The sequence below is a fragment of the Lissotriton helveticus genome, chromosome 10 (genome assembly GCF_964261635.1).
Source record: "Lissotriton helveticus chromosome 10, aLisHel1.1, whole genome shotgun sequence".
NCBI classification, from domain to species: domain Eukaryota; kingdom Metazoa; phylum Chordata; class Amphibia; order Caudata; family Salamandridae; genus Lissotriton; species Lissotriton helveticus.
In genome coordinates, this window is record NC_136071.1 from 661468894 (window position 1) to 661491736 (window position 22843).

At 42.6% G+C, this 22843-nt stretch overlaps 1 protein-coding gene across 1 annotated transcript in view; it reads left to right on the forward strand.

The window, feature by feature from the left end:
- PDXDC1 (pyridoxal dependent decarboxylase domain containing 1) overlaps positions 1-22843 on the forward strand; it is a 399349-nt gene that overhangs the window by 151726 nt on the left and 224780 nt on the right. Inside the window, exons 3-6 of the mRNA XM_078663195.1 lie at positions 9980-10045; positions 18271-18351; positions 20446-20592; positions 22603-22792. Of these exons, the coding sequence (XP_078519321.1) occupies positions 9980-10045; positions 18271-18351; positions 20446-20592; positions 22603-22792 (484 nt within the window). The remainder of the gene's footprint in view (positions 1-9979; positions 10046-18270; positions 18352-20445; positions 20593-22602; positions 22793-22843) is intronic.

The window sequence follows — 22843 nt, forward strand, 5'->3', positions numbered from 1 at the left end:
GTTGTCTTCCTGGAGGGTGCGGCGGCCTGCGAGTCTCAGCGCAGGTAACAGGGCACCCGGGATGACGGTGCAGATGCGGGGCAGGAGTCTCCGGAGTCCGGCTCACTCGCACTGAAGGGGGGAAGCTGCAGGCAGGCGGGGCTGAGGGGGGTGCACTCCACGGAGCGCGGGGCACAATTCAGGCACGGCTCCGCAGCGAGTCACTTCCAGCTGCGGGGGCCAGGGGGTCTCAGCGCCCAAGTCACGAGGGGCACAATCTTGGCAGTGCCGGTCTTTGCGGAGCAGCCTGTACCTCGGGGGTCACACAGGCGGCGATGCTTGGACCGGGCAGGTCCTCCCTTTCCGTTGCAAGGGCGGCTCAGCGCGGACAGTCACGGCGCCCGAACCAGCGCGGGGCTGATCCTTACTTTGCGGCTGGCACACGAACAGGCCACAGTCACGGTGGTCGGGGAAGGGGCACAGCTGCACAAATTGTTTAGAGAGCGTGGCGGCAGGCACAGCGCTCTCGACTCTCCTTTCCTTGGCGCTGTAGAGACACACAGCACACGCCAGCAGCAGCTTTTCTTCAGGGGGGTAGCGCTCACTGTTCCTGGAGCGCTGGTCAGGGGGCAAGTTCACAGGCAAGCCCTTGGAGATCTTTCAGCAGAGTTTGGCACAAAGTTCAAATAAGCAAAAGTCTTTGGTAGTCTTTTCTTTCCTCTCCTTTGGCAGCAAGGCACCAGACACAGGCCAGAGTCAGCACTCCTCCTTGTAGTCCTTCCAGGTCCTTCTCTTCGGGCAGAGTTTCTCTTGTAGCACAAACAGGATCTAATTTACAAGGAGCAGGGCTCCTACTTTTATACCCAGTTTCTTTTGTTCTAGCAAGCCAGGGGGGCCTCTGCATAACTGCTCCAGTCTCTGAGTACTTGTTGTGGGTACTTATGACTTCTGCATTCAGTGTGAGGGCAGGCACATCAGCCGCTCCCCAGGGGGGCGGAGCCGGCATTGAGAGGGCAGGAGTGGCCTGAGCACTTTGTTTACAAGCTTCGGTCCTTCCTGGGCCAGGTGCAGGCTGAGTCATCAGTCGCTCCCCAGGAGGGCGGAGCCAGCATTGTGGTGGCAGGGGCACAGCCTGATGCATCATTCAGGGGAAACTCCCACCACCCATTAAGGGGTCCTCCTGCTAATCACTACCTGTCAACTCCCAGCCCTGTCACTCACACACACCAGACAGTCAGATCCACATCCAAGCAGAGGCGGGCTGAAATGGTTAGGCAAGCAAATGCTAACTTTCTAAAAGTAGCATTTGCAAACACAGGATATTAAAATAAACTTTACTAAAAGAAGTATTTTATTATTCTGAGTCCAGGCATACTAAACACGAATTCCTACCAGGTTCCCTGAGCCTGCTGGGATTATAGAGTGTAATAATTCCAGCAGCCCATCTGGCCTAGAAGGGAACAGGTAGCCTTACAATAGTGAAAAACGAATTTGGTAGTAATTCACTATTAGAACATGCCACACACATCAGGGCATGTTCTACCTTACACTACAATGCACCCTGCCCTCAGGCCTACTATAGGGGTGACTAATATGAAGTTAAGGGAAGGTTCAGGGGCTGGCAAGTGTGTGCACTTGCCCAGCCAGGGTGACAGTACCAGACTGCACGCAGGTTCTGCAATGGCAGACCCTAGACACATTTTAAGGCTGCTTCTGTGGGTGGCGCAACCAGCGCTGCAGGCCCACTAGCAGTATTGGCATTCACAAGCCCTGGCACTCCTAGTGCACCTTACTAGGGACTAACAGTAAATCCAATGAACCAATCATGGACATCAATCACATGTACACTTTACAGTAGGGAGCACTTGCACTGCGGCACGGGTTGGCCGTGGCGCAGTGCCCTGAGTAGCAGACACCATCAAAACATTGGAGGCACAACAGCAAAAAGTGGAAGGGAAACTCACGCCAAGGTGCCAGGTCTAACAAGGGACAACTTCCTCCGGGTTAACACAGTGAAATCGGAGAGAATGCTGTTTGGGGAAGCGGTGGTGAGGTGGACCCCAAGCTGGTGGTCAGAGGAATTGGGCTCTTCTCTTATTCCGAAAAAGGTGGTAAAAAACTTGGGAGTCTGCATTGATCAGAAACTAACACTAGTAGAGCTTGTCACCACCACTGCGGGTACATGCTTTCACACACTCAATCTACTTCGAAGAGTCTTACCCTTTTTGCCCTTTTCCATACGGAAAACTCTGATCCAGGCATTAGTGTTAAGCCATCTGGACTACTGCAATGCCTTGCTGATCTCAGCTAACAAAGCCTCCTTAAATAAATTGCAGGTAGTCCAGAACACTGCGGCCCGATTAGTTGCCAATGCCCCTCCTAGAACGGCCTCCCTACCCCGCTTACAACCACTGCATTGGTTCCCAGTGCAGAAGCGGATTAAATTCAAGATCTACTGTATTGCCTACAAGTCTTTACATGACATGGGTCCAAGCAACCTATCAGACAAATTTGTAAGGTACCTGCCTTCCAGGTCCCTACGGTCAGGGTCAAAATCATTACTGTACACCCCACGATTTAAAAAAAGCTTGCTTGGGTGGAAGAGCTTTTTTTCATCTAGCTCCCCTCTACTGGAACCAACTCCCCATTTGTATATGTCAATGCCCTGACTACCTGAAATTCAGAAAGCTGCTAAACAAATCTTAGTTCTGATGTGTCTTCCTGGTTGTCGGTAGCAGTCACAGCGCAGAGATACCCCTGCTGGGGTGGTTCGGGCGCTTTATAAGCTAATAAATATCAAATATCAAAGGGTTCAGCTATGCAAGGGGTCCAAACAAAGTGTAATTGGATACACCCCCTTTGTCCTCCAAGACAAAAGAAGGCATGACTTGCATCCTCAGTCCTATCCTAGGCAAATACCCTCTCCATAAAGGTGGTGCCTTTTTATTATAATTATTTTTTAATGTCTCATGCTATTTCAACAGTTAGACTGAACTGCATATATTTTGCACTTGGCAAATAAAGTAATTCAAAATCTGTATTTCGGCATAAATAAGTGTTTTGGCACGTGGATACATGTTTAAAATAATAATACAAGTGTAAATATTTTTTGCAAAAGCTATTTTTAAAATATGGATACTATAAAAATGTTTTTGTTTCAAATATGGAGTGCACAGTTTCTGTACAGTCACCATTCTGTGCATATTAAAAAGTAAGGTATTTAAATAAAAGGGTCGTCAAACTTAAGTTTGGGTCCCCAAACACAACTTCTGAAGCAAGGAAATGAAAAAGTTGATGGTTCCATGCATCCTTATGTGTCCATATGTTATCCAGTAGTAACATAACAAGTTCCTCAACTCAATCCACTAAACTGTGATTGTTACATAAAATACTATGTGACTACTGGTAGATTTCTTTTAAGTCATTTTAATTTAAATTGAATATGATCACAAAAAGACATTCCATAATAGCTTTAAAGCACACTTGGTTTACCATCCTCATGGGAACGTTTTCAAAAGGATACCACACACAGCGCAGACATAACAGAGTACCTATACAAAAAAAAATAATAAAGAAAAACACAAACAACTAACTAAATACTCCATCTTGAATCAGCAATCAAAAAGTGTGGCCCAAATGCACTTGAGGCGTATATACCCCTTATTACCTTTTAGTCTCAGAATACTTGCCTCAAGCTTGAATATCTGACAAAGAATAATGAACCTTGGTAGGTGTGGAGTAATTGAAGTCCTTGCAATGCACAGATGGGCAATTATAATTGCAATTGAAATAATAGTGGATAACCTGGGGCTAATATCAAGTTTACATGCCAGCAAAATATCCTGAATGAATATCTGGGCCCATTTTACAGATGCTAACACATTTTCCTGGATTGCGCTGGGCACACCTTTCAAAAGGTGCGCCTAGCCCAACCCAGGAAAATGAGCTGAATTATGGTGAAAGCGCTACCCCCAGGGCAGCGCATTCCTTGAAAAATGGAGCAGCTGCTTTGAAGCCGCCTGCACTTTTAAAGGGGATTAGAAATGCACACAGCCACAGAGTCATGGAAAACACAGGGGGGACTGCGATTGCCCCATAAAGGTGTACATGAGTGGCACGTAGGGATAGAGTACCTAAGACCTTTTTCACCATATACTTTACAAATGTCCTTAATGATCTTAAAATGCACCCATTTGAAATAATTTGGGTCGGAGAGTCTGCATAGAAGAAACCTCATATCTGCCCTTAGAACCATTTGATATCCCAGGGCTTGCGAATCCAGATTTCGGATTTTATAAATAAGTTTACCTTTTTGTAAACGCTTTTTAACTGAATATTTCCCTTGAAATAATTAGAATTGTTCTTGCAGCTAAGCAATTGAAACACATTTGGCAGTCTGTGTAAGGTAGAAGTATTTGTTTGTCTTCCTCCAGTGTGAAGCTTCAGAGCCTTGGCTTAAAAATCTTGATAAACCTAAAGTGAAATAGCATGGGCCGTCTTGATAGTCAGTTGGAGATTTGTAGGCTCAGTAATTTGGATTCACGAATAACTCATCCTATGCAATAGATAGTTACTACAACACATGGCAGCTGAACACTGGGCCTATGGAACAGTCAGTTCTTTTGTAATAGCCAAGAACAGCAAGTTTGTGCGTTGCTGTTCTGTTACACTTTGGCTTTCTGCCTCTCTTTGCATTGTTCGCAAACATTTTAAAAATGTTTGCTTTTTATCCCTTTTCAGTGCTTGCAGATAGCTATTCTTTTTTTAAGCTAACAATGAATAGTCCTCCCCTCCAACATTACAGTGCCAAGAGGTTCTGCAGGAGTATTTTACCTTTTATAAATGGACACCCTTTTCCATTACCTACCGTTTGGATCTTATGTCTTCAATTTAAAAATACAACTGATTGACTTGTTATGCCCCCTCTGCTGCTAAAACTACTACCAATGTCCCAGGTAATCGGGCCTAGTGGACTGTTACATAAAATATATATTGTAAGCCCAATTTCACAGCATGGACTGTAAGGTATGGTAAAATATAAATATCCTTTGACTAGCAATCTTAACATATGACTTTTAATAAACGCCGTATGATATCACATTTTAAAATGTAAAGAATTCATATGCATTCCTATATATATATATATATATATATATATATATATATATCACTCCAAACTCCATGATGCTCTTCCATGACACCAAAACGGAGAAACAGACTCTTGCAATCAAGCCAGTTGTAGGTGAATTTTTTATTTTAAATGTATGATGAAGTGCATAGTGCTGTGCCTCCAAAAAGTACCAAACGCGTTTCGGCGGGCTCCGCCGCCTTGCTCACCGGTATACACTTTGAAGTTTCCCCTTGTTACATTTAAAAAAGCCCAGTTCACCAATCACATTGCGACTTAGCCATTGCATATAATTCATCGACATAGAAAGTTGGACTTGCCCTTGAAAAACATTGAAATAAAAAACGAACTTGTTTTGTTTACATTACGATATGCAATTGTTAATACACTTCGGCTATATATATATATATATATATATATATATATAACTTTTAACCCTCTATTTCCGCATAAATGCTTATATTTCATTTTACAAATATCAAATACATTATTTTGGTCGTTACAATTAAAAATCGAGGCCGTCTAAATAACCATAGTTGTTGTTATAATTTTCACTATAATCTGCATACCAGCAAGAATTGTTATCGGGCTAGTTATCATTGTATGTCCTGTTAAATACATCTTTCTAGTCTATGGGCAGTCGAGATGTGCGTGTTAAAGTGCAAGTGCCTAAACAGTGCATTGAAAACCCCCAGCCGGGGGTTTAATTATATTAAATCATTACATTTCATTTCATTTCATTTATATATATATATCTATACCTGCACCTTGTGTAAAATACTTACTTTGCCATTTATTTAGTGTCCTACATTTATGGTTCTAGATATAGCAATCCTAAATGTTATGTTTTGTCAAGTACATTTATAAAAATACCACAAACTATGAAGAAACGTTTGTGATATCTCTTTTCTGTGTATACCTTAAGTAGTGGATTGATTTAGGTTAAAATGTATGTGAATGGGCCAGGTGGCTATTAGGTCAAAATGAGATTTAACACATTTACAACACACAGTAAAGTGACCAAGAGGTCAGAGATTTGGTTGTTCTGTTTTCCTCTGCTTGCGTGGCTGCCTCATTATTTGTCTGCATAGCATGCAAACCGTTTGCCTTTAGAGTAACCATGAATGCTTCACTCAACTTGCAAACTTTTAAAACATGGGGCATGATTTCAATTTTGGCGGTCTGTACTCCACCGGGTTGACGGAGTATACTACTCCGTCCCCATGACGGAGGTTCCAACTTCCAAAATTTGAAATACCCACGGATCATTTAAGGGCATTGGCAGGAATTGATGTCAAGGTGGTTTCTGCAATGCATTGTAACGTTGCCGTACTTTGCCCAAGCAGGCTTTTCCTTTTGAAGTAAAAAAAAAAAAAAAATGCCCCACTCGACATGAAAGCTTCCTCAAATGAAAAGGGGGGCTTTGAACACTCTTCAGTGCCCCTTGCCTCCTGGTTTATCCAGGTAGTTCTAGGCATTGAAAAATGGCTTACTATCTCCCAATCAAAACTAGGTCGGAGGACATATAGCCAAATCTCTGATGGGCCCATAGTCTGAAAAGTGTGGGATCCTTTAGGAAATATGCTCATAGTTTTACATTCCGTTTGAAGTTCTAGGTCATTTCAAAAAGGTATGGTGTAATACCTTACTTATGGGCCAATAACATGTTTTTAAAGTCTTTTCTGGGTGGCTTAACTTTTTACATTTGGGAAGGTTTTTTTTAACTTGACATTAGTAATATTTCTGTTCAAAACCGCAAGTTTCTAGATGTGTTAAGTGCAATATATTATTTAATTTAACCACAGTTTAATGCACATTTAAGAAAATGCAATTCTTTTCAAATTTTGCATTTAGTACATTGCATCACTGAAACGCGTTCTATTGTTCATTATTACATTGCAGTTTGAAAACTCGTTTTCTCTTCCAGTGTGTACTAATTTTTCTTTTAAGCACACTGTTGTGTGTATGTGAATACTTGACAGTTGTAGGAGATTCATTTCTAGATACTACTTTACAATTCACTGTAATCGCTAAAGCACAGTCCTATGCATCCTAACAGATGTAAGACCAATGTCAACCTTCACTTTTGCCGTTTACTTAGGTGCAGCGTGTCGAAGTAGCAATGTCTATCTATTTTCAGAGTTCATGGATGTATTTATGATTGCTCTGACTTGTACAGCTGGAGGTAAAAACACACTGCTGAAAACAAACCAAGAACTTGATCATACAAAAATACATTGCACTTGTCAAATGGAAACTGAGAACTGTGATTAAAGGTTGTAAGGCACACACACGCGCACATACGCTCTCACACGCACACCCACACAACACACACAACACACACACACACCAACCACACACACACACACACACACACACACACACACACACCAACCGCACACACTACACACTGCCCTCCACCTGCAGAGAAGCATTGGTTTGTAATATGATTACTGATAGGTTGCGGACGCATTATGCTACTGAGTTAGGAATTACAGTTTTCCTAATAATTCAGGGTGCTAATAAACTTAACCTATAGTTACGAAAACTAGGCACAGTGAAGTTACAGAAAAAATGCTGAGTAGAAGTAGAGGGGCTAACACCACATGTGAATCCCAGTACTGACAGAACAATGAAACAGTGAACAGCACCATGTAGTACATGAAGGTGCATAACATGATGGGACTAAAGCAAGGATCCATCATCTAGTGGTGGATTGGATAGAGTAGGGATGGGCAGAAAAGACTCTTGCTGGCCAAGTTCTTGCACATGTGAATGGACACCAATCTTGTTAGACTGGTTTCGGTGAGTCACACACTTCAAATTTTTTCCCTGGTGCGGGGCTGTTTCTAAGAAACCGATTTTGATTGTAATAATTGATTATGAAGATTTTGTTGACCGTGCCACTGTCCAGTCTAGATGACCAGAAATAGTCTGAATAACCACACACCCAATCTTTATCTCACAGCACATATGAAAGATGTAGATGGACATGCATAGCAATAAGAGTATAGAGCCTAGATATAGAGAGGAGTATATATCCTACTCAGTTGGGTGTGTAAAGGAAAGGCATTTTGGCTTTGGTGTCTGTGACCCACCAATCGCAGCCAATCAATTGTACTGGGTATAGATGTATTTCTGGCATACTCTGTATATATCTGTGTGTGTAACTGTAGTTATGTTATTTATTGCCACCTGCGTTGTCACTGAAGAATATTGTCATTTATGCACTTTGACAAGTTTGACAAACAGGATTGTAAACCATATTTTGCTAATAAATTCTACTCAGATCTGTTCATAAAAGTGAGGTAAAGAGGGACTATAAAAGACAATCAATAATGGTAAGACTTTAAGAATGAAAGTAGTCGTAGCACCAAATAGCATGCTTACGTTTAGTTTTATGGGACAGCCAGGTGTTTCCAGGTTGAACGTTTTAATTAACAGATGCAGAGGCCTTTCTTAGGCCACTATCTGAACTAGATCTGGGTCTCCATGTTTATTGTTTTTGAATGCGCCTGAAAACGTCTATCCACTGCTTAGCTCGTAACTGGATCCATTCCAAAATGAGTGCACAGAACTAGCAGACTTCATTGCTTTTCTGAATGACATGATAGGGTGGCCACCTGACCTGTGTTCTGCCGGCACTACCGGTATGTCATGGTCCTGGCCGGTTCATAAACAAGCGAAATCACCTAAAGCCAATATTTTTTGCCCTTACTGTACATACTTCAAATTGCAAATATAAATAGAAAGCATATTTAATGGTGTTATAGAGCTGTGTTAATGATCAATGACTATAAAATAAAGTTAACAAAGACATAAAAGTCATATTACAATCAATGCATGTGATTTTTGTTCAAAGTTCTATTTAGTGTCATGTGCTTTGCAGAATCTTAAAACAACAACATATGACAGGAATTTTTCTCTTGGAAAGATGACAACCTTATATCGTGCATCTATGACCATGAATGGTATCCGGTTCTAAAACGGAAACCAGCAGTTTCCCAGTGCTTAATTTGGGGCTGTGGTTTCTGGTGCTCGGCACTTGCACTTAATTCTCAGCACCAGCATTAATGACAGTCCACCACATGGTTGCCCTGTCTGTCTAACTTTGAGATGAACAGAATAACACTGTTAAATAATTCAATATACATTATAAATGACAATTCAGGCTATTCCACACAATCTTTATAGCTTATGATGGCCAGGAGTAGTCTGAATTGTCACACTTGTAGGAGTCCCACAGTAAGTAGTTTTGGTTGTACTGTTGGCATCGCTCGCAGGGGCAGTGGGTGGTGCCGGCTGTAGTGGTCTGCTAAGCAGGGCCCTGGCACTTACACTGGGAATACGTGCTTATTTTGTAAAAATGTATCTTGCAGGTAGGGAAGGAACACCTGCTTGAGGAAGGAGCATGTTTCAAGATTTTCGTGTAAGTTCAGTAGTGTAGTGGTGTTCAGAAGTACTTGCTTCAGACAGTTACTGGGCGCCCTACATGCCCAACAAGTGGAAGAAGAAAGCTAACTGACTGTGTAATGCTGCCTGGAAACTTAAATCAATCCTAGATACATAAGAGCCCAATTTACAGTCTACCTTTGAACAGTTATCAGATTGGTCCATACTCAGCACTCAGTCACCTGCCCAAGATTAATGAGCATGTAACTATAACTTGTAACAACCAAAGATTATTATTATTAGGCTAGAATCCTCGAGTTGTCGTGTAATAATTTATACAATTGTGGCTCTCATGGCAAGCAGCTTTGAGCGCATACTTTGTCTTTAAGCTAAAAAATAAGCAAATCTGAATCTGAGTTTTTAAGGTATTAGTTCTGTTATTTACTTATGTTGAACCTGGCTTGTATTTGTGCTCATCAGGAGAGAAGATGAAAAGGACAGTAAGAAATATTCAAGAAAGGATATTCCTGGACCCTTACAAGGCAGGTATGTTGTCTAAACCGTGATCACTTATGCCTAAGAGCGATGTCCCTTTCAAATGATGTTGATATTTGTGGCAGAGCGTTCTGACTGTTTTAATAGTACCAGTATGTTATTCACACTATCCGTGATGCACTTTCTTCTCTATTGCCGCATGGCCCTAGCAATGCGTTACACATACCATTTGTAGTCTGAAAAAAATACAATTATTTCTTCCTAAACGGCATAAGAACAAGACCTATACAAACCTTAAATATACAAACAAGCTCTGAACATACTCGTTAATGCTCTTGACAATTCCAAATCAGATACTTTCAGGCCCTTGTCACCTCACTTCAGCCTCACCCACAGTGACTTGCATACACCATCAAGAACCTGCTCTCCCCTTGATATTTACCTTTAACAAAATCTTCTTTTTCAGCTATTGCTGTTGCATGAATCATACTTCACCTAAAAAATAATCCTTCGTCCTCAAACCCCTTTATTTCACTGCAAGCTCACTCAGTTGTATTCACTATTAATCGAATCTCTTTCTGAAATAATGTAAATCAAAAGTGCCAGTTCATCCTGTGCACCATCTGATCCATTTAGCCCACAGACCAACAGACCTCTTGTCTCTACCGACAGGGTCATTCTGTGCTTGACCGCTCTAACCAACAATTCAGTTTCATCTGCCACTGAACCTCCATGCCTCAAATCAGCTGTAGCCCTGACTCTTCATAAAACGTTCTTCCTGCCGATCCTTCCCCTCCATCCAACCATTGTACAGTGTCACAACTACTTATTTTTTGCCAAGTACTCAAACCTCTGGTCTTCAGTCACATCACATTTACTACTCCGACAACATATTCAGCCCGTTCCAATCCGGTTTCTGTGCACTTCATGTGAAAGTAATCGCACCTTCACGTCTCCAACTTTATACCAGTAAGCACCAAAAATCACATTCAACACATATTCTCTGCTTTAGATTATCCTTTCCTTCTGTCCTCCTTCGAATCGCAGTGCATCAAAAGCCCCGGCCACAAGTGGCTCACCTTCTCTATATCTAACCATGCTTCTTCAGTACCTATATCACTTCATGTGGGCATTCCCCCAAGGTTCTCTTGGATCTCTTATCCCTCTACCTTATGATATCCCTTGGAAACATCCATATTTGTTTCTCATTTCCTACTCTTCTTTCACCAACCCATCTTCACTGGAAAGTATCAAATTCAAATTGTCCGACTGCCACCTGCCACTTGTTGGCATACTTTCCCTCCTTATCGGGGCATATTTACCTAACTGACCCTCTCAAGCTTTCCCCTTGCACGCAGAAGTTCACGTTCTCCACCACAAACTTTGCGCTCTTTTTCACGTATCCTTGAGGATAGAATCATTTATAACCAACACAGCCAGAGCATAATATTGAATATTTGCACAATCCAGCCTACAAATTGTATTTAACATTGCCAAAACTCTCAACTACTCCCTAGTAGTCTGCAGGCTTGATTAATTCAGTAGCTTGTTCGTAGTCCTACCCCAAAACTCAATCAAAAAAAGTCTTATATGTTGCCTTGAGAACCTTGCGCAGTCTTCCAAAACATGCTCTCACCTCGTCATATCACCACTGATCTGTATAGGGCTTGACTAAAAAAAGAGCCTTTTACAAACTACCAATGCTTGTATTTAAAGCTGTGAAGGGACGCGTCCCTAATTACCTCCCAAACCTCATATCACCTTAACTCAACCCATAGCCTAAAATAATCTAGTCCTAATCCTCAAATGGCACCTAAACCACCCAGTGAGGCCTCCAAGATCCTGTGTTTTGACTGTCTTTACCACCCGAAGAGAAAAACTGGAATGCCATTTCTTGCAACTTGAAAAAGAAAAGTGAGTGCTGCCCAGTTAACTGTATACAGTTGTAAATTTGTATAGTGCACATATGTAATCCTTATTACTAATAGACCAATATGTAGCCATTATCTGTTTTTCTTTTCCATTAATAACCTTGTAATTTGGCATGATTAACCTGTTTGCAAATCTTCTGTGACTTAATACTAGCACCCCATCAACCCTTGTTCTGTTCACTGTTATTGTTACAGCTTTAAAACTTTTCTGTTCAAAATGTTATAGTTGCTATTAAACTTTGAAAAAAAGCAATTGTGCATCTGAGTTACATTTAGGTCTGGGCACTTTTTATATTCTCCAGTATTGAATCTTTCATAGATTCACATGCTCGTATCTTACCCGTCGTCATGGTGGGAGTCTCACGGTAACAGAATGACCAGAGCAGTACCATAGAGAAAACTGCATAGAAAATCCCAGAGGGAATCCTCTTATTTGGTAACCAGACCTCATTATTGTTTGGTCCAAAACTCAGCCAATCAGTCGCCAGCCCTGACATCACATTCCCCAGCAGAGCTATCCTACCTCAGATTTCCAACCGCCATCGTGTGAGAAGGAGTCTCCCTGAGCCTTGCTCAGTTCTGTTCCTGTGTGAACTTTTGACCTTTCCAACTGACAACTTTCTTTCCGGATTTAAGGTACTGTGCTCCATCTAGTATCTTATCATGGCTAAAAGCTCTAAAAAGAGGCTTTTCAGGCCCTGCAGATCTTGTGGGAAAGCTAGACTTTATTCTGAGGATCCCCACAAAGACTGTTTATATTTTCTTCATCCCAAGCATGTGGCTAAGGACTGTAAACACTGTAGGACCTTTTAAGCAAAAACTTTGAAGAAACCCTCAGGGTCAAGGGTAGTGTCTTCAGCTCAGTCGACGAAGACTGTGACGTCCCCGGTACTGGTTTCTGTGAAGACGACCGTGTCGACGGCAGTGACCAAGACTACACTGTCGACGAAGGGTTCGACGACGACTCCGTCGACGGGAAGAGCATTATCCTCGTCGACGATCCCAGCGACGACTACCTCGCCGACAACTACCTCGTTGACGACAGTTCCGTCGAGAGACCATTCGAATCTCGACGACGGGAGTATCGTTGACGGGAGCTCCGTCCACTACGGCTTTTAAATCACCAAAGTAGAAGACTTTAATCTCTATAAGATCTATTCAACCGTCGACGGTCAAGAAATCCACCGATTTATACAGCGTGGACAAAAATTTCTCCTCTTCCTCCATCAACTCTGCTACAGGAATCGGATGATAAAGATTCTACAGGCGTGGCTTACAGCCCCTCTCAGTTGCAGATTAAGAGTCAGGAGACTGATGAGGAAGAGTGCCAGGGGGTTCAAGAGTTTTACTCCTTCAAAGATCGTTCAGGAGCAGAACCTAAGATATATGAATCATTCCAAGAGTCTTATGATATGAGGAAGAATAAGAAGAACAGCATACTGAAGAGAGGGAAGAATCCATCTCAATGCCTGTTTCTCTGGTGACTGACTTACGTCACAAGATTAATGATTACTATCGTCGTTTTCCCGAGGCTAATGTTCCTACTACAAATACTCCTACCAAAGTGCCGTTAGTTCAACATACACCTAAAGTGCAAAAATTGCGATCTCCTCCAATTGTTACAATAAGGGATGAATTTGCGGAGAGTGATAGTGTTGACCAGCCAGAAGAAGAAGAACTTCTTCAAGATACTCTGGTGGGTGTGGAATGGGATGAGTATATTTTACCTACAACTCCATCTCCATCTCCTTCACCCATAAACTCTCCTCCACAAGACATTGGAGGATTCCATGATATAATGGAAAAAGTGCCTAAAAGATTTGAGCTCCCGCGGCCGGTACAGGAAACAGAATGTTTCCTATATGATTTGAAGGAGGACTCGAGGAAGTCTATAAGATCAATACCGATTATTCTGCACATCTGGGACGAAGGTTTGAAGATTTTAAAAACACCAGCCTCTGTGGCGCCTTCAGTACCCAGGATTGAAAAGAAATACCGTGCCCCGGAATCTTCTTCTGCATGATTGATTGGACATCCGCTTCCAGAATCCGTGGCGAAGCAGGCCGCTCAGAGACCATCAAAAAATCCTGTCTCTACATCTGTAGCTCACACTGACAAAGAAGGAAGAAGAATGGACGGCGCAGGGAAGCGTTTTGCAGTGATGGCAGCGTCTTCCAATAAAGCGGCAAATGCTTTGGCTTTAATTAGTCGATTTAACAGATAGATGTGGTCTGATATAGCGCCACTGTTGGCTCACCTACCGGACGACAAAAAAGAAGAAGCATCAGCTATTTTACTGGACGGAGCTAGGGCACCTCAGAGTCCATTGATATGGCCATGGACATTGGTGGCGTTTCGTCAGTTGGCGGGAGCGGTAGCTCTCAGAAGGCAAGGATGGCTGAAAGCCACTTCCTTTAGACCTGAAGTACAGGCAAACATTGTTGACATGTCTTTCGATGGAGAGAATCTATTCGGTAAACATATTGATGATGCTCTCCAGGGCATCAAGGCTGACACAGACACACCACGGGTGCTGGGGTCTCTTCAACAGGGCAGATTCCAGTCCTTTCGAAAGAGAGGGTCTAGAGGCCAATATAACCAAAGGTCTTCGTACCAGTCAAACAGGTACCAGCCCTACAATCAGCAGGGTTACCGACAGTATTCCAGTAACCAGCAATATCGTTCCTCAAACCAATCTTATCACCAACAATCCAGGGGAAAGAACGCTGCAAGGGGAAAAGGGCAGCAAGCCAGTAGACGTCAGTGACTTTATCAAGGCGCCCAGCAAAGACCATTATCTTTCTCTTTTTTCACAACAATGGCTGTCGATAACAACAGACAGATGGGTACTGGATGTAATTCATCAAGGCCATACCTTGGAATTTGTGCAGAAGACCCCAAATCAACCCCCTGTTTACAGACAGCAACAGCATCTATCAGCTCTCAGAGCAGAAGTATTATCTCTGATAGAAAAAGGGGCAATAGAGGAAGTCCCATTTCCTCAGCAAGGGAAAGGCTTTTACTCGCATATCTTTCTGATAAAGAAAAACCAAACTTCAAAATGGAGGACCTGAGAGGTCTGAACCAATTCATCAAGAAAATTCCTTTTCGCATGCTATCCCTTCAAGAAATTCTCTTGCTTTTACTGAGAGGAGATTTCATGGCTTCCCTGGACCTTTTAGATGCTGACTTATATATTCTGATTCATGTGCATCACAGAAAATATCTGCGTTTCGTAGTGGAAGGGCGCCACTACCAATTCAAAGTGTTGCCCTTTGGGCTAAAATCGGCTCCAAGGGTCTTTACAAAGTGCATGGCACCGGTAGCAGCTCACCTGAGGCTACAGGCACACCAAATGTTCCCGTATTTGGACGATTGACTTATAAAAGGATCGTCTTACAAGGAGGTCCGGATCTCCTTGCAATGCTGCATGGATCTATGGGCCTACGAATAAACCTAGAAAAGTCGTCTCTTGTTCCATCGCAAAACCCTTCAATTCCTAGGAGCTACGCTTCGGAAGCAAAAGCCTATTCATCGGAGGAGCAAACTCAAAAAATCTTAAATCTGACTTCAATCCTGCAGTCAAAAAAGTACACTTCAGTGAGAGTGTTCAAGTCCTTGTTGGGGATGATGTCTTCCTGTATCCCATTGATTCCAAATTGCCGACTGCACATGAGACCTTTACAGGAACTCCTAGACCAACAATGGATACAATCCCAGGGTTCCTTCGAAGATCGGATCACCATTTCTCCTCCAATTCGAGAAGCCCTGTCATGGTGGAAGATCAGAAAACATTTAGTAACAGGCCTGCTTTTTGAGCCCCAACGCCCAAGTTACGTAGTGATGTCAGTGGGGCGCATGTTCAAGACCTCGAAATACAGGGTCATTGGTCCGAACAGGAAGCCCAACTACATATCAACATGTTGGAACTGAAGCAGTGTTCCTGGGTTTGCAAGCTTTCCTCCCCACGATACACAATTCTACAGTAATGGTCAGAACGGACAGTACAATGACAATGTTCTACCTCTTAAAACAAGGGGGCACAAGATCAAAGCTTCTGTTGGCACAGGCACAAGAAATTTGGAAATGGCTACTACTTCACAACATCTCTCTTCAAGTGCAACACATTCCAGGGATAAGCAATACAAGGGCGATACCCTGAGCAGATCAGTGAGCCTTTCTCACGAATGGGCGTTAGCTCATTCTCAACTCTTTAAAGTGTTTCGTCAGTGGGGCACACCAACATTGGATCTCTTTGCAAGCCAGCACAACTCAAAATGCAAACACTTCGCCACCAGGTTCCCGCAGGCGGGATCATGGGGCAATGCGCTACTTCTACTTTGGATGGGAATGTTCGCATATGCATTGCCTCCATTCGCTCTGATAACCAGAGTACTTCGGAAAATGAGGGCAGAGCCATGCAACTTAATTCTGATAGTCCCAGCTTAGCCGAGGCAAGCTTGATCCTCGTAGCTTCTTCAATTATCAATAGCCCCCAGAATCCAATTTCCGATTTCACAGGATCTGATCTCTATGAACAACTGGCAAATTCTTCACCCAAATTTGACATCGCTGAATTTATCGGCATGGAACCTCACGAACATGAATTCCAATCCTTAAACATCTCTCAAGAATGCAGAGATATACTTTCTCAGTCTTGGGCTATTTCAACAAACAAGACATATTCAGCAAAATGGAAGAGATTTTGCCAGTGGTGTGCATCTCAGTCTCCTTCCACTACCTCTCCGGAACAAATCCTTCCATATCTCTTGCATTTGTCCAAAGCAGGTCTTTCTCATGCGTCCTTGAAAGTACATTTGGCAGCAATTTCAAGATATAGAAGGGTTCTTGATCAACCATCGCTTTAGTCACAAAGAGTGATAAAAGAGTTTCTCAAAGGACTTTTTAGAGCGTTTCCCCCGATTCAGCATCCTCTGATCCCATGGCACCTCAATACGGTGCTATCACAGCTCATGAAACCACCATTTGAACCGATGCATAAAGCGGACTTACAGTTCATATCTTGGAAAACGGCTTTGCTGTTGGCCCTCATGTCAGCTGGGAGGGTCAGCGAGATTAAAGCTTTCTCAATTGCAGAACCATTTGTTGAGTTTCGGCAGGATAAAGTCATATTGAGAACGAACCCAAAATTCATTCCTAAGGTTCCTACAATCTTTCATCTCAATAAACCTGTAGAGTTATCCACATTTTATGGAAATCCTACTACAGCAGTGGAGAGAGCCCTACACTCTCTGGACATTAAATGATGTTTGAAGTTCTACATTGACAGGACAAAGTCGTTTAGGAAAACAAAGCAGCTCTTTGTAGCCTTTTCTGGGCCAAGGAAAGGCCTAGCTTTATGCAGATCAAGTATCTTGAGATGGATAACATTGGCTATTCTTACATGTCACAAGAAAGCTGAAAACCTCTACACTCCGGAGTGCACACTCATTCTACTAGAAAGATGGCGACTTCAACGGCTCGGTTTGCAGGAGTGTCCCTTCCAGACATCTGCAGAGCAGCGACATGGAAAAGCGTACACACCTTCACTAGACATTCTTTTATCAGATTAGCGAGCAGTACACATACCCATTTGCGCCTCCAGGATAGAACCCTAATATTTCTGGGCTCTGCTCCTAAACATTGGAATATATAAAACTTTGGAAATCATACAGTATCAATATATAGTCCCTGCTAGCAAAGCATATGAGAAAAGACAGTACTCACAGAAGAGGACTAAAATAGCTTATAACTTAAAAATATACATATACAATCTATACTTTGTTAAATAAAACATATAGCGTGAAAAATACCTTATTCTTATATCTAGACAATAATGAAGCATGTTAATCTATGAAAGATTCAATACTGGAGAAAAAACTAGTTACCTGTACACTATGGTTCTCCAGTATTATCTTTCATAGATTCACTTGCACCCGCCCACCTCCCCGTTTCTCAGGTAGAACATTTTACCTCCGGATATATCCTGTCTCTCACTTGGGGCTGGAAATCTGAGGTAGGATAGCTCTGCTGGTTAATGTGATGTCAGGGCTGGCGACTGATTGGCTGAGTTTTACACCAAACAATAATGAGGTCTGGTTACCAAATAAGATGATTCCCTATGGGATTTTCTATGCAGTTTTTCTCTATGGTACTGCTGTGGTCATTCTATTTCCGTGAGACTCCCACCATGACGACAGGGAAGGTACAAGCATGTGAATCTATGAAAGATATTACTGGAGAACCACAGTGTACAGGTAAGTAACTAGTTTTTACCTGTCTATCAGGAGTATGTCCAAAGAAGTACAGTTCTCACCTTTGTTTCCTTTCTTGTCACCCTCACAGTGGCCAGGATATGGTTAGCATTCTCCAGTTAGTTCAGACCCTCATGCATGGGGATGACGAGGAAGACGCGCTGGTGTATCGGTATGGTAGAGTGTTTTTTTTAGTCTTCATTTGTGTACACCAACATATAGTTTGTATTCAACATCACAATCCCTTTCTAAATAGTAGAGTACATATTAAATGCGTTTGTGTTTTTCCGATAGCTGAATTCTAAAATTGTTTCTTCACTATAAAAATTCTTAACACATTATGAATAAGTGTATGTCTGTGCCATTGTTATGCTAATGACAAGTTTTGTGGAGTGGCCTAGTTGTGCTACTCCCTTACGAGCTTGAAATACCATATTAAAACATTGCACCAACAGGTTCCGCTAGGTAATAATGTGCGAATTAAATGTAGCACATGCTCTTTTTTACTTTTCACCAATATCCAAATCGAGTTCAGACATTTAATTTCCTATTTGTAAAGTTAAAATAAGTGTTTGAATTCTACGTCCTATTCTGCTCTTATGAAATTCAGCCCACTCATATCTCACTCCACTGAATTTTAACTTGCGCCAATGTGGATTTTAGCTACAAACTCACTAACTTTAGCCAAGCCACAAATGAGATACTGAAAGCATAAATGTTGCCACGGAGGTAAATGTTTTTAATTTTACCACCCACATCAACAAAATAAAAAATTGCTTGAGGTAAACCTGTTGGATATAATATGCACTCCTTCCTTTTGGTAGAATATACACATTGCTTTCTGACTTCTGATTATCCTGATTTGTGGACGATTTAGAATTTGGTGGACGGAGTAATGCAGTCAAGGTAGCAGAGGACTTTGCTTCCACAACCCTGCCCCTATTGTGATTGCCAAATTAAGATATAATCTCCAGCTTTGCAATTAGCTCTCTGGGTTTGTGTGAACCATCATCATGGCCGATCATTAAACGCCATTTAATAGTTTGGTGTGCATCCATCATCAGTGGCGGAGCCTTACACCAAACCTTTAAAGTAGTTTTCTCTTGTAAAACAAACTCTCAAAGTGAGAGTTTGTTGTTGGAAAATTTAAAACTTATGTCCCGACACCATGGGAGTTTTCTTCAATGGTGTGGGTGTCAACCCCCCCCCCCCCGATCTTTGCTGCCCCTCGGGGGTGGCAGATTGTTAAATAAAAGCCATTTGACTGTCCACTATAAACAGGGCGTATGGTAAGATGGCTAATCTCCGGCCACCAGAGGAAGGCTTAAGAGTAAATTTTACTTAAACTTGGTGGGCTGTTTAACTCTAAATCGGGCATGTGGACCGAGAATTTGGTGGACATTTTTTTCCGTTGCAACAGCAAAAAAATACCCTGACCGCCACACTCTAGATAAGGCCCATACCTGTAGCAATACCATTTATACATGTTATTTTCATTTGTAAAGCATGCATACACCACTCGTGGGTTCAGTGTATTGTTATAATGAGAATATTGATTGAGTGCAAGTTTAGTGCGTAAAGAATTGGGACACCATGATCCTCCGAGTGCTATGATGAAATTGGAGCTACTTTACAGAGACCAGCTGCCAGGGCAAATATATATTTGCCCTTTTTTGGCACGGGGAGATAAATGATTTTCCCAGTATCGCAGGATGAGCTGACGCCAAAACCTGAATCTGTTTCCCTAGTTTCAGAGTGTACAGCTCTGGTCATTAGGCCACATCCTCTTCCCTTGCTTGAGCCAACAACGGTCCTCTGATAATCTGGAAGCTATCAGATGGTTCTTCTAAGGTCCTGGCGATCAACAAAGAAAGGTTAATTCCCGAGGAAACTGCAATCCATTAGGATCCATTAGGAGATACACTTCTTTAGTTTGAATACCCTTTGTTAAAACATGAATGAAGCTTGATCACTTGTGATAATTCCATACTCTGAATGCCTTCCTGGTTAAAATATACCATTGTTTAAGATAGCTGTTGGGGACCCATTTCAAATACCCATACTAGAAAAAATGCACGGGTCTCCAAGCCCCCTCATTTTCAGATGTGCATTTTCTGACCATATTAAATGGATTTGTTTTTAATCACCCAGCCAGTGGTGTAGAGCCCTAAAAACGTTTTTGAAATAAATCAATTGTATGCTTATTTTGTAAGAAGGTACTACATGTGTACTGTTCTATTGTCACTGTTTGTGTCTCCATTTGTAGAACTCAGAACGTTGGGGAAAAGGGTCACATGGCCCTTTTGGGGCACAGTTTGGCAGCTTACATCTCGGTGCTAGACAAGGAAAGACTAAGAAAGCTTACAACCAGAATACTCTCTGATACCACCCTGTGGCTCTGCCGCCTGTTCAGGTAATTTATTACAACGAAAGTGCCATTTTATCTGATCGCGTTGTAAAAATCTAATAGCTACCGCCCTTTTACACATTTAAGATATGTTCATGAATCACATGCGTTCCTTCAAAGACCTTCAAAATTGATACTCCCTGCATCAGTCGCAGTTCTACGGGTACCTGCAATTGCGACATGCTCTCCATATGCACCTCACAACAGGTACACTGCTTCCTGACCATAGCCCGCCTGAGGCACAGATTATGTTGGGGGACCTGGGGAAGGGTGGCATCTCCCGCATCTGCCGCACACTGATCAATAATGCCCCTACTTCCCTGGATCGACTACGAGCTCAATGGGAGGAATGGGTGGGCACCCTGGAGGAGGAGGATGGGCGTGATGCCCTTATGGCCCCGAGGACGGTCACTGCCTCCGCCAGGCTACGCGTGGTACAGCTCTATTATTTACATGCAGCCTGCCTCACCGAGCGGGATTTAGCTCGACCTCCGCTTGTACTAGGTGTGGTCACGATCCAGCTGATTTTCTCTTCATGGAGTGGGCATGCCCCCGCTTGACGCGGTTCTGGGGGCGATATTGAGGAGGAACTCACTGAGATATTGGAGTGGAAAGTTCCTCACAATCCAAAGCACACGATCCTTGGTATTACTGATGGGTTGGATGGGTCTAGGAACGAGAAGCTGTTTTCACTACAGGAATGGTGGTAGCCAAAAGGGACTTAGCGGCCTCCTGGAAATGCCCCAATCCCCCCCCCCGCATCCCCCTCCCTCCCTCCTAGTGTTGGACACTGGCGGCCTGGGGTGGATTGTTGTGCCACGCAAGAAAAAAATAATGTACGAGGCACGCGAGTGTCCCAAGAAATATCGCAGGGTCTGTGGGAAACAGTTGGGGGGGTATGGTTTAGTCTCATGGGGAATGTCCAAATCCATGTTGCTTTGCATTTACTTGTGTCTGTAAACTGGGTCGCACAAAACTTTGTGTGTACTCCTCGACTTTCATGGTGTCATGATGACTGGCTGGTGTCTTCTGTCAAATAATTAAAATCAATAAAAATGTGTACAAAAAAAAAGATAGGTGTATGACAGTGAACCTAAGGTTATAGGATACTTTGCTCACACACTTCTCTTTATGTCGTTGAAAATATACATCTTTATAAAATGCCAAGTGAGCTTTCTTGGGGTGGGCAGGGTTATAGCAAAGATGGAAGGAGAAGAGCAAATCAGACTCCTTCGAGCAAATGTGGTGTGGCTTGTGTTTTGTTATAATGTTCGTGCCTCTTCAACTGCGATGTAACTCATGGATTCCTGTAGTCATGATATGGAATTTGGGGTGTCCTGGACTATCGTTGCTGATGAGCTGCTCCAGTGGTGGCTGCGTGGTTACATGCGGGATGCATTGAAGAGAACTGAACAATTTGCTGTGGGGCATTCGGGGCAACCGCATTCGGGGCAACCAGTGGGACATTTGCTGATGAGCTGGCCCGGTGGTGGCTGTGTGGTTACATGGTGGATACATTAAAGAGAACTGAAGAATTTACCCTGCATATGTGGTCTCTTAACAAAATGCTCTCTCTGATTCCCACACACTTAAATATCTGGTTTGTTAAAATATGGATCGAAAGGTTTTAGTCTTGAAATAGAGATGTGTTTTGATTGAGGTCCCAAAAGTCTGAATAGTCTGACTACAAAAAGGTAAACACTGTTTTCTGTAAAACAAGGGGTAACAGGTGATAGAGATAACATTCCCTACTTGTCGCTTGTTTCGGGTGGGATGGAATGGAGTGGGATGTAGGGGAGGGGGGTAGTGACTTGAGGTTTGGGCAGCAACCCCAGTTATCCTGCTAATGTTTATACTTGCTTTCTAATATTACAGTAGTAATGCCATATTTTCTTTAGCTCAGTGGTCTTGTGATGTCCAAACTGAAAAAAAAACACTTTTGCATTGATAAACAGCGTCATTGCTTCATTACGACAGAAGCTATTAACTGCTTACAATTAATTGTTTGATTGACAGGTATGAAAATGGATCTGCTTATTATCATGAAGACGATCGGGAAGGCCTTCTTAAAGTCTGCCGGCTTGTTATTCATTCACGCTTTGAAGACTACTCAAGCGAAGGATTCAGTGTCTTCTATTCCAAGCAGCCCGTGATCTACATCAGCTCTGCTTCTAGGTCGGGTCTGGGCCAGTTCATTTGTAATCAGGTAAAGTGATGTTCACTTTACACATGCACCAAAATAGTGTGCCACTGCACT